The sequence below is a fragment of the Nannobrachium achirus genome, assembly GCF_963921795.1.
Source record: "Nannobrachium achirus genome assembly, chromosome: 17".
NCBI classification, from domain to species: Eukaryota; Metazoa; Chordata; class Actinopteri; order Myctophiformes; family Myctophidae; genus Nannobrachium; species Nannobrachium achirus.
In genome coordinates, this window is record NC_137824.1 from 54950088 (window position 1) to 54963455 (window position 13368).

The 13368-nt window shown below is 45.4% G+C and overlaps 1 protein-coding gene across 1 annotated transcript in view; it reads right to left on the reverse strand.

Moving 5' to 3' along the window:
- ppargc1b (peroxisome proliferator-activated receptor gamma, coactivator 1 beta) overlaps positions 1-13368 on the reverse strand; it is a gene marked incomplete at its 5' end in the record, with an annotated part of 147344 nt that overhangs the window by 10891 nt on the left and 123085 nt on the right. The window contains 2 exons of the mRNA XM_080746179.1: positions 250-1366; positions 1793-1918. Of these exons, the coding sequence (XP_080602305.1) occupies positions 250-1366; positions 1793-1918 (1243 nt within the window). The remainder of the gene's footprint in view (positions 1-249; positions 1367-1792; positions 1919-13368) is intronic.

Genomic DNA, 13368 nt, shown 5'->3' on the forward strand with positions numbered 1-13368 from the left:
TATTTGTCTATATTGTCGTTGTCGGGTGGAAACCTTGTCCAAAACTGTTCGTTTTGTATTTATCATTTTTAAAATGATTTAAACCAGTGAAAACAGCCGATCTACAAGCACACAACGCCTCGCGGTGCGACGGCCTTGTACGATGAAGCAGGGCTTTGCTTTGCGAAAAAACTTACAAATCTGAAACTTGGAGATACAAGGTTTCCACGCGACAACGACGATAATTATGTGTCTGTCTGTCCAACTCACCGTGGCAGCAGGGCTTGGCAGGCTCCGCCAGCATCTCCATCGTCCTTCCTCCCTCAGCGTGGGCCGGCGGGAGTTTGCTGCTCCCTTCCTCCTCTCCTCCTTCCCTTTTCTCCTTCCCTTTCTCCTTCTCCTCCCTCTCGTCCTCTCCCCGGGGGCGCGCGCCGGGCCTCAGCCTCTTGGCAAAGCGGCTGGGGAAGGAGGCCAGGCGGCGGGACCGACGCACCGAGAAGGAGCCTCCTCCTTCCTCCGGGAACTCCTCGCGGCTCTGAGGCGCCGCCACCTCCCAGGACGAGGAGGTTCTCCTGTCGGGGGAGGAGGAGGAAGAAGGAGAGGAGGACGCAGAAGAAGAACACGAGTCTTTGCAGTGCTCCGCCTTGGCCGGCGGCCGACTGGCCGAGGCAGCGGCGGCGCTGGCGGGGCAGTGGGCGGTGGAGGCGCCTCTGTGCGGGCTGTGGGAGTGGGAGTAGGGGACGCTGTGCAGTCTGTAAGGCTTGCTGACGTCCACAGAGCCACTCTGCTCCAGGAGCTCCCTCAGCAGGGAGTTGGCCTTCACCTCCCGCCTCCGGGCGAAGGGCAGCCTCCTCGGAACAACACCTCCCGCAGAACCACTAGTCCCTGCTGCTCCTTCCCGCGGCCCTACAAGAACAACCTTGCTCCCTCCTCCTTGGTGGAGGTGGTGGTGCGAGTTTTGCGAGGCCGCCGCCGCACGCGACGCCTCCAGTCTGGCTCTGTTGTTGCGCGCGAGCTGCTCTCCTCCGCGTCTCTCCCAGCCCTGCTGCTGCTGCTGCTGCTTGCGCGTGGGCAGGCAGTACGTGTGCATGTACCTGATGAGCTCCACCACGGAGCGCAGCTCCTTCTCCGAGCTGAACTGAGGCTGGGGAGGCTGGGGAGGCTCCGCGGCCGCAGCCGGGCTCTCGGCCTCGCTGGCGGAAGACTCCTCCCCGTCCTCCTCCTCCTCCTCCTCTTCGTCCTCCTCCTCGGACTCGCTGTCCTCGTCCTCGTCCTCCTCCGTGTCGGGGGCGCGGGCGTCCTTGGTGGTCAGGTGGCGGTGGAGCTCCGTGCAGAGGCGGCCCGCCGGGCGCACCGCCCGCGGCTTCCTCTCCTGGGCCGCGTCGGTCTGAGCGTTGGACGTGCGGAGGGAGTGATGGAGACGGGAGAGAATTGGAGAAAAGGAGGGAGTTCAATGCTTGTTGTTAATTTGAATTGGAATCCTGAAATGTAACATTTTGATTTAATTTCAAACACATTTAATTATATACTCATGTTAACTTTATGAACTTAAATACAAATACATTGTACATAAAAAATAAAAAATAAACATTTTAATACTACTATACTAGTCATTAAGCTACTAATATAGACTGAAGGAATTAAAGCAGGTCATGTTTGGAATTATAACAAGCTGAAATCAATAATATATCAGTATTTCGGTATTAAACTGTGTGCCTCATTAAGTGAAGGTGGGGGCCGCATGTGGCCCCCGGGCCGCCAGTTGCCCATGTATGGTCTACGTGATGTCCTAGAGGTGACGAACGTCCTTCACCTTGATCAGGGGCCTGACTGGCCGAAAGTGGAAGCTCCGGTTGCCATGGCGATGCCCGTGGCTGCCATCTTTGTGTGCGTCGATGCCTGCGGGCATGTTGGGGGGCGTCAGCAACAGCTTCTTCAGCTGGTGGAGGGTGGAGGGTGGAGGGGGGAGGGAGGAGGGAGGAGGGAGGAGGGAGGAGGGGGACAGGACGCACAGAGGTCAGTCAGGATGCGATTGGTCGTTACCATGCAAATATTACACACAATGAATACCTCCTCGGGACACCGTTACCATTTTGCCAAACGGTTCCGTCTAATCTTAATTGAATCTTTTACATGCATTTCTGATTATGAAGAGAAGGTTAAAAAGACAGTAAAGCTGTACAATTAACTCGTGGACGACTGACCTGTGACCTTGTAGCTAGCCTCGGAAAAGCCGTGCAAAAGGTCTTTGCAAATACTTTTTTTTTTAATATAATGTCTTTCTTTTTCACGAATAGTGATTTTTGGTAGCCGATCTAGCCGATCTACTATTTTTGGTAGCCGATCAACATGCTCACAACGCCTCGCGGCATGTAGATCTGCTATTTTCACAATATTTAGCTGCGGAACCGAGTCACATTAAATGTAATACATACAATTCCAAGTGCTTGTCAGGGTGGGAGTCCCCAGTTCAAATATGTTTATTTTGGGGGTCACGGCCTAAAAAGGTTTGAGAACTCCTGGTATAGAGCATTAACAAATTCATCCACCAGGGGCATTGACAACTCATTCTTATGACTTCCTATCTCGCCAAGCTTTATAAACTATAAACTTTTTAAAAGAGAAAATAAAAATAAAAATTAAAAAAACAACGTTGATTAGTGACTTTGATATTCGGATATTTGGTAAATGCCCTACTATATACCAATGTGGAGGGAGATGAGAAAGCTAGAGAAGGTAGAGAAAAGAATCTAGGACATGACAAAATAAGAGTTCATAATGTCACACTAATGTAGACGGGGCGGGTGGCGCTGACTGGATCATTTATGAACAGAACGGCAAAGGCAAAACACCACATTCAGTTCACACATCATGAAATACATTCATCACCCCTCTAAATCTGACAGTTATGACACACTTAACATTCTGGAATTCTCCCAAAAAGCTCCATATCTCTACATTCTTAACCTTTCCATCGATCTGTCCTTTCACGTGAATGACGTGATCTATTTACTGCCATTTCCACTCCACTCTCTCGTCCTACTCTTCTCCGTCCTCTCATCCCCCCCTTCGACGCTGCTTGCCTCAGGGCGGCACGTGCACACACAGACATCAGAGGGGGCTTGAGCCCCTGCCCTTTAAATCCAGTTTTTACTGTGGTGAAAGAAATGAAAATGCCCACTTTTCCATGCCATACCTGAAGGCAGCAAGAGAATTGCCAGCCATGTCCAAATTCTCCTGAACTTGAATGCAGCATCTTATGTTGAAATATAAGAATAAGAATTGCCCTCTCTATGTAGAAATCCATGCTTAGTTCAGTGTGGTATCAAGCACCGAAAATAGTCGACCTCCAAGCCCACAACGCGTCACGCTGCGACGTGTTGTGGGCTTGGAGCTCTGCTTTTTTCTGTATTTTCACCAAAAGTGCCCTTTTAGAAATGTCAGCCCCTGCCTCTCTAAAATTCTCTGCACGTCCCTGGCTTGCCTCTTTTTCTCCACATCTCCGTTATCGCACCCTCTGCTCTACTCTTCCTCTCCATCCCAACGCATTCATTCCTCATACTATCATCCCCCTCTCTCTCTCTCTCTCTCTCTCTCTCTCTCTCTCTCTCTCTCTCTCTCTCCTCCATTAGCTCACTTCTCTCCTCTTCCCCTCCTCTATCCATCCATCCCTCCATAACTGTTGCCATGATGTCTTTCCCTCCCCCTCTCCGCTCTTTCTTCAGTTCATCCCCCTTTCATCTCCTTTCCATCCGACCGAGTACCATTCTTCTTTTCCCTCATCCCACCCGCCTCTTTCTCTCTGTCTCTCTCCCCCCACGTGCCACTGTGGTAATAAGAAAAAATAACATATAATATATTGTCGTTGTCGGGTGTGGAAACCTTATGTAACCTTATGTATGTATGTCCAAAACAGTTCGTTTTGTATAATCATTTAAAAAAAATCAACGAAACTAGTGAAAACAGCCGATCTACAAGCACATCTACAAGCCGATCTACAAGCACACAACGCCTCGCGATGCGAGGCGTTGTGTGCTTGTAGATCGGCTGTGCTTGTAGATCGGCTGATCTACAAGCACAAGATGTGCTTGTAGATCGGCTTGTAGATCGGCTGTTTTCACTACTTTTGTGTGACGGTCTTGTATGACGAAGCAGGGCTTTGCTTTACCAAAAAAGATACACATTTGAAACTTGGAGATACGAGGTTTCTGCCCGACAGTGACGAATGACGATATATATAATAAATAAACGAAAAAGAAACATCGATCCATCTGACCCTCTTTTTTCCCCTCCTCTACCCTTCCATCCATTCATGAGTTGTGGGATTCCAGGGCGGGCGGTCCATGACATCATCCCATCAGCTGATACAAATCGGCTTAAAGTAAATAAATAAACAAATAAAATCCCCCCACTAAGCCGAGTTCAGGCCTTTACATCTGTAGGGGATGAGGGCACAAAAAAAAAAAAAAAAACTCCGGATGTGAAGAGATTGGGCCCACCTTTGGCATGTAGGCCACCGTGACACAACGAGACAGATGGTAACGAGGTGCACAACTGTGCGTCGTACTAGCGTGCGTAGCTGCGTTCAAGGTTGCGGCGGTTATTATGTTTGGATGAAGGCAATAGAAGAATAGGGCTGCAAATGAGATGGGAATGGATGCCTGCTGCTCTGGTAACCCATTTACTCTTAGAATTATTGAATGCTTTAACTATTGAAAAATAGCAGATATACTCAGTGCCGCGCTGCGAGCTTGTAGGTCTGCTATTTTTGAAAAATCATGAAGATTTGTGCAAATCTTTGAACATATTTTAAAGGGAACATTTTGTAAGTCAAATATTTGCTTCTGGGGGTCCCTGGAACTAAATATTTTGAGATGGGGTCCGTGGCCAAATACATATCATTTTGGGGGTCCTTCACATGAAAGAGTTTGAGAACCACTGACATAGAAACATAGGTTTTTCTAAAAAACCTTAGAAGGATTCAAAAGACACTTATGGAATCGGGTCAAAAGCGGGTCAAAATTCAAACGTTCACGATTTTTAAAAAATTGCAGATCTACAAGCTGTGAGCTTGTATATCTGCTATTTTTCAACGGTTAAAGCATAAAATAATAACACGCAATAAATGTGTGCCCGGTCTAAACGGCTTAAGCCATTATGGAGTTGGGCATTAGGCCCACTTCTGGCACTGCATAGGCGGTGATGACAAACAACGCAGATGCAAATGGCGAGCTATAGCGCTAGAGGTACAGTGCCCCAGCTGGGATGAATCCAGTGTGGGGAATAGCAATACAGATGTGATGGAAAAAACAGGATGTTTCCATTACTGCAGCGGCACCTTCAGTCAGGGGCGTCACACCACCAAATTCTGGGCCCTGGGTACAAGGATTCACTGCGGGCCCCCCATGAATGTTAACTATTGAAAAATAGCAGATATACAAGCTCGCAGCGCGGCACCGAGTGCCGCGCTGCGAGCTTGTAGATCTGCTATTTTTGAAAAATCGTCGAAAATGTGTGCAAGAAACCCTATGTCAAGGACCCCCAAGATGATATGTATTTGGCCATGGACCCCGATCTCAAAATATTTAGTTCCAGGGACCCCCAGAAGCAAAATTTGAGTTAGAAATGTTCGCTTAAAAAATACATATATTCAAAGATTTTCACACATTTTCACAACTTTTCAAAAATAGCAGATCTACAAGCTTGCAGCGCGGCACTCGGTGCCGCGCTGTGAGCTTGTATATCTGCTATTTTTCAATAGATAAAGTTATTAGGGCCCCTCCACCTTGGGCCCTAGTACCTCAGTCCCACTTTCCTACCCCTTGTGACGCCCCTGTCTTCAATGCTTAGAATACAGCACAGATTATATGAGGAGCCGGTGGCTCGTATGCGTGATGCTGTCGGCTTCCAACGCGTTACACTTGGGTGGGTTTACACACACGGTTTCAAGAGGGCAATACATACAGATTTGATGCTGTGCGTGTCTCTATGGGAGCGATGTTGTTTGTTTTCTTTGCCTCGAGGATCATAGATTCTCCGGGATTATAGAAACCAAATCATGTGGAACCACACAGTGTTGTTTTTGACAGCAAATTTTGATTTAGTTTTAGTCATAGTCTTTTGAATAAAATGTCATTTAGTTGTAGTCATAATTGAGTCACCTGAAAGGTTTTTGTTTTAGTCTAGTTTTAGTTGACTGAACAACATAAGATTTTAGGCGACTAAATCTGCAGTTGATTTAGTTGACTAAAATTAATTTTGGCTGATTTTACACTTGTTGCGTGCTGAAAATAGCCGATCTACAAGCGATCTGCTATTTTCAGCACGCAACACCTGAGAGCAACCAAACTTAAAACGACTCTCTTCTCCCTCCCCAAGATTTTAGTCCAGTTTTTATTTTGTTGACAAAATTGACAATACATTTAGTCTTAGTTTTAGTCATCACAGCTTAGTTTTTATTTAGTTTTTATTTAGTTTTCGTCAGTGAAAAAAAAAACGCAGTCAACAAACATTTTTCGTCATAGTTTTAGTCAACGCAGCGCAAGGCGTTGCGAGCTTGTAGATCGGCTATTTTCGGCTAAAGTTCTCAGAATATGGACGTTAGGATTCAAGCGGTTAATATAAAAAAGGAGGAAAAAAGGTTCCTATCACACAAAGATTTGAAGGACCCCCTGTAGTAACTCTGAGGACCCCCTGGGGGTCCCGGACCCCCTGTTGAAGACAGTACACAGTAACATTCTCCGCATTCGTTTGTCCCCAGCTTAGCACTGAGAGGACTTTTACTGTGTAGAGAGGCGTTGCCAACTTGGCTCCCCGTGTGATGATGATGATGCTGTGAGTGGCCATTGAGAAAAAGTGAAGGTTTGTGTCTGTTCGCAGTGCTGGAGAGCTCTGGCAGACTGTGGATGGGTGTAGAGAGGGTACCGGAGGTATGAAAGGCTACTCTCTCTTCTACTCCAGTCTACTCTATTCTGGCCTGGGTCCAGAGCCTTGGCTGCACTGGGCTCAATGGAAGCCTTGTTCTAGTGGATGGGACCCACACATGAATGGAGCGCGCACGTGTTGCGCCCACGCATTCCCTCACACAGGGCGACGCGCGCTCGCGAGCGTAAGGATGAACACACACGCACGCACGCACAGGGGCGTCACAAGGGGAGGGGGAAGTGGGACTGAGTTACTAGGGCCCAAGGTGGAGGGGGCCTTATAATTGTTTTATACTTTAGCTATTGAAAAATAGCAGATATACAAGCTCACAGCGCGGCACCGAGTGCTGCGCTGTAGCTTGTAGATCTGCTATTTTTGAAAAGTCGTGAGAATGTGTGCAAATCTTTGAATGTATGTATTTTTTTAAGCGAACATTTGTAACTCAAATTTTGCTTCTGCGGGGGTCCCTGGAACTAAATATTTTTAGATGGGGGTCCGTGGCCAAATAAATACCATTTTGGGGGTCCTTCACATGAAAAAGTTTGAGCACCACTGACATAGAAACATAGGTTTTTCCAAAAACCTTTGAAAGTTGAAATATTCAAAGACAAATTTTCAACGATCTTTCAAAAATAGCAGATCTACAAGCTCACAGCGCGGCACTCGGTGCCGCGCTGTGAGCTTGTATATCTGCTATTTTTTAATAGTTAAAGCACAAAATGTGAGTGAATCCTTGTACCCAGGGCCCAGAATTTGGGGCGACACCCCTGCCTGCACACACAAACAAGCACCCACACAACAAGTTTGTGAGGTCAGCTGTGGTACCGGGTCCCACCAGTAGAGGCCGCCCTCGGCCTCCAGTCAGGCAGAACAGATGAGGGCAGACTGAGTGACAACTCTAAGAGGTTTACACAGTCTGGTGACACCCGCCCAGTGTCACTAATGGAAACACACAACACTGACACACACAGTGTGTGTGTGTGTGTGTGTGTGTGTGTGTGTGTGTGTGTGTGTGTGTGTGTGTGTGTGTGTGTGTGTTATAAAACAGTTGTCTTCTAAAACACAAACCATGTCTTCCGGCGCTAGTGAATATGTGACCTGCTTGAGCGAAAAATCGATTTCACGTCAAATTCTTGGCGTTTTTTTATTTATTTATTTTTTCAACAGCAATTTCGTCCAATGGCAAGCTGTTGTCCAATTCCGATTTAACTTTCCTCAGAGTTACTACAGGGGGTCCTCCAAATTTTTTATGTGACAGAAGCTTTTTTGCCCTCCTTTTTTATATTGACCACTTGAACCCTAACGCCCATAATATATTCTGAGAACTTTAGCCAAAAACAGCAGATCTACAAGCTCACAACGCCTCGCACTGCGAGGCGTTGTGAGCTTGTAGATCGGCTATTTTCAGCAAAGAGGTTTGGTGTAGGGGGGAAAAGAGCAGACTAAGTACAGAGTGAAAGGTCAAGTTTATTAAGTATTGACGGTTCAAGTGGTTAAATATCTGAAAACACAAAATTTACATGAATCCAAAATACACTGACGATTGTGCTGTCAAACAATTAAACTAATGGAATCTATGAAAAGGTTGTGGGGGTCCCTGCTTCATCTCTCTCTCAACTAAGGGGTCCTTGGCCTGAAAACGTTGAAGACCCCTGCTGTAAATGTAGGGCATCTTCATTCTAGCGGATAATGGTTTTAGAAGGCTCCAGTTGGAAGCCTTTTGTCATCTCATTTGTCAACGCGTTATAATTCTCCTGAGTGCTTTGGGTGTCTTTTCCCTGTCAAGGAAGGATCTGTTGGTAAGTATAACACACTAATGTCTCTGGGAGTTCTAACAGACTGTCTTGCAGAAGACCCCACTCACAGTCATTTGTGTAGCCTACTATTAACCCATTTAGTGCTCCAGAAATTAACAGGTTAAAATGTCCAGCGTGCCTCTCGCAGGCTCCATCCGCGACCGTTCTCTTATTTTGAAGGCCAGAAGGCCATTGCGTAAACACTTCCGGTTTGACGTCATGACGTCATTCACCGGAAGCGATCGTCATCCACATGCGGTTGTGTAATGGCCGACCGTTGCCTTTCAACATGTGTTTTTTTGCGAGAATCTAATGCCATCCTTGGCTTCTAAATTGTTTTTTGGAGATAATGGACATTGAAGATGAGATCGGCCGTCGGCCTCCATGTTAACTCATATGCTGCCAAACCCGAGGGACCCGAGAATTTCGCGATGTACCACCCTGCCACGCCCGAGGAACCCGAGAATTTTTTTTTCAAAAAATTCTTTTTTGACCCCAAAACATTTAGTAGGCATGATAGCGATCGCGAAATTGCATGTTTAACCCCCATAGCAACCCCATCTTTCAAACATGGCAGCCATCTTTGTTTACATTTTAGGAAAATATAATGGCTGCTATCTCATGAATGCCTGAACGGATTTCCATTCGGATTTTTTTGTTTGAAAGCTGTGAGCAATGTGGACACACGTGGTGCATTATCTAGGCATGGGTGTGCATGATCCGTGCACTATGAATTACATGGAAGTCTATGGATACAGTTTGGCCTATGAGAGTACGAAGGTTTTGTTAAATGGCAGCAGATGAGTTAAGGGATTACTATTTTGCGCACGTGCATCCGTGATGATGATGAATCGGCGAGTCCAATCGTGCCAGCACTTTCCAACGGACCCTCGGGTAAGAACGCCAGCGTTACTCTATATACCGTATTTTACGCGAGTATACTCGGGATCGGCACTCTAAATACTCGAGTATTTTTCACGAGTATACTCGGGATCAGCGTTAAATGAGTTAAAATGTGAAGGGTGGTTTTCTTAGCTGTCAGAGTCCCTAATGAAAGAGCTGGTAACTCTTGTATTAAGCCATGTAGGCCTAGAATTATTTAATGCTATAACTATTGAAAAATAGCAGATATATATACAAGCTCACGTGCTGCGCTGCAAGCTTGTAGATCTGCCATTTTTGAAAAGTCGCGAAAACGTGTGCAAATCTTTGAATATATGTATTTTTTAAGCTAACATTTGTAACTCAAAATTTTGCTTCTGGGGGGTCCCTGGAACTAAATATTTTGAGATGGGGGTCCGTGGCCAAATACATATCATCTTGGGGGTCCTTGACATGAAAAAGTTTGAGCACCACTGACATAGAAACGTAGGTTTTTGAAAAAACCTTAGAAAGATTTAGAAGACACTTATAGAATCGGGTCAAAATCGGGTCAAAATTCCAATGTTCACGATTTTTCAAAAATAGCAGATCTACAAGCTCGTAGCGCGGCACTCGGTGCCGCGCTGTGAGCTTGTAGATCTGCTATTTTTTTATAGTTAAAGCATAAAATAATAATATGCAATAATGCGTACCCGCTCTAAATGTGTTTAAATATACTGTATCAGTGTTCCTCGACTCGAGCAAGTCACATAATCATAGAGAAATGAAGTCGGCACACTGGATCATGCTCCCATTGTGATGTTAATGAATTACCATCAATGGGGGTGACACTTCTTAGCTCTTCCCCCGTCGAAAGGAAGGACTACAGCAGCCGTATTTTCTCTATCTTAGACCGTTCTTCATGTGGGATCTTATCGCTCGGATAAATCCCACATCTCTCCAGTGGGAGTTGGTGGCTGATAGTAGCCACGGATGGGCCATGAATAGGGCTGGACTGAATGCATGCAGCATTTATTTTGCACCAATCCAATGTATTACATGTCTGATATATAATATATATCATACATGCATACATATTATGTATGCATGTGCTATAGCTACCACTGCATCACCAAATTAAGTGTAAATTCAAGACAGAGGAATATTGGGGTGTTTACTGTAGTGCAGGGGTCTTCAACGTTTTCAGGCCATGGACCCCTTAGTTGAGAGAGAGATGAAGCAGGGACCCCCACTACCTTTTCAGAGATTCCATATAGTTTCATCGTTTGACAGCACAATCATCAGTGTATTTTAGATTCATGTCAATTTGTGTTTTCAGATATTTAACCACTTGAACTGTCAATACTCAATAAACTTGACCTTTTTGTGTGTACGTATGAATTCAATATTTTACACTGTGCCTTTCAGTGTGATTAAGTTAGTTTGTAACCAACCACGCGGCCGGTCACTCATCTCGTTTGACCTTCAAATGTCTTCTCTGACTAAAATACAAAAAGGTGGAAACCAGGGAGATTAGCGAGTGTAACTGATTAACCAGCCTACGCTTTGCGCTCATTTGGATGTGATTTGACTGATAACCCTGGAAGAGCGTTCGGCAAGGTCATGACTCATGACGCGACATGGTTATGTTTGGAATTAAAACAGTGACATGTTGACTATAAGCCTACTGGCTGTGCCCTGCGCTATTGTTTGCACCCATAACAATACGTGCACTGCCTGCGCGGGTCAAACAACTCAACAGAAGTCGAAAGACCGGTTCTGTCCGTCTATCTCTGGGTTTTTGCACCATTGCTCCCTTAAACACTTAACTGTTAGTATGTGAACGGTCACAGCTTGTCCGTATGTATGTATCTCTGTCTATAACGCCTGACACTGTGGTTCTATGGGTTTGTCGCTCTGACATCATGCTCTGATGTCACTGTGATGTCAGGGGAACCACTCAAAACGGAATGGGTTTGCTGCTCTGACATCACACTCTGGCTTCGCTGTGACGTCACACTAACAGAATCCCTTTTATGCCCATACTGTATATGGAGTTCCCTGATGTCATCAATATTAAGCCCGTATCTAACAGGACTTCATATGGGAATGCCCATTTATGGTGGCCACACACTAACGGCTGGTTCTACGACAGGGATCTTCATGTATGGGCATAAAAGGGTATGATGTCAGCTTTCATAGACATCTTTCACATAAGGGAATAACTGAGTAAGCATGTTTGGGCTCTCACAGCATATCTCCATATACAGTACATGGATGTCCATATATGGGTACCAGGGGTCTCCATATATGGGTAACTGGTCTGATCTGATCCAAGCTCACAACGTGTTGTTGTGAGCTTGGAGGTCTGCTATTTTCGATATTTTCACCAAAAAGGCCCTTTTCGAAGTTTCAGCCCCTGCCCCTCTAACATTCTATGCACGTCCCTGAGAATTGATGCTATTTTCTAAAATAGCGAGAATAACAGAATATACAAGCTTTGGCTTATTTCATCATCCGACACCGTCATAAGAAGAAGTGTGAAACAGGGGCTTAACACATATGGTGCCAACCCCGAGTTTCCCGAGTTTGTATTGGTACTAGTGCTGTTTTTTCAAAAAAAAAATTTGGACCTCCAGAAATGTATTAGGCATGATCGCGATCGCGAAATTGCATGTTTAACCCCCATACCAACCCATTCTTTCTGAAGAAAACATAATGGCTGATAAATCATGAATGCCTGCACGGATTTCCAAGCGGATTTTTTTGTTTGAAAGCTGTGAACAGCATCTACACACGTGGTGCATCATCTAGGCATGGGCGTGCACTTTTTACACACTTGCACAATTACATGGAAGTCTATGGTAATCATGGCAACGCGGGACATTGGCCGGAAAAAATCATTGCAACATAAGTGTTAAGTGGTTAACATTCGATTAACATTCTGTTAACCCATTCATAACGGGTACAGATTATGGTGTATTATTATTTTATGCTTTAACAATTAAAAAATAGCAGATATACAAGCGCACAGCGCGGCACCGAGTGCCGCGCTGCGAGCTTGTAGATCTGCTATTTTTGAAAAATCGTGAACATTTGAATTTTGACCGGATTCTATAAGTGTCTTTTGAATCCTTCTAAGGTTTTTTGAAAAACCTATGTTTCTATGTCAGCAATCTGGCTAGCCATCGTCAAAGAAAAGGTCCTTTTCACTTAACTGGAGCTCAGTTAGTCTGTTCTTGAGAGACTGCTATGTCAGTGGTTCTCAAACCTTTTCATGTGAAGGACCCCCTAGAATTATATGTATTTGGCCACGGACCCCCATCTCAAAATATTTAGTTCCAGGGACCACCCAGAAGCAAAATTTGAGTTACAAACGTTCGCTTTGAAAATACATATATTCAAAGATTTGCACACATTTTCACGACTTTTTCAAAAATAGCAGATCTACAAGCTCGCAGCGCGGCACTCGGTGCCGCGCTGTGAGCTTGTATATCTGCTATTTTTCACTGGTTAAAGCATTCAATAATTCTGGGCCTAAATGGGTTAACATTCTCCAAGGATTAGACTCCTACTTTTGGTTTAGGTCTCGGCAGCCCAACACCATTTCCCATCCCTGTTTGAAGCGACGTATCTTAACTCATCAAAGACATCATCATCATTTCCACCAATTTGAGAAGTATGTCCCTTATTTCCCCCCCGCAGGCTATTTCTCTTCCATACAGTTTAATCTCTGATCTCAGCCATACCCTGCAATGTTACCGCCATCCAGGGGCGTCACACCAAATTCTGGGCCCTGGGTACAAGC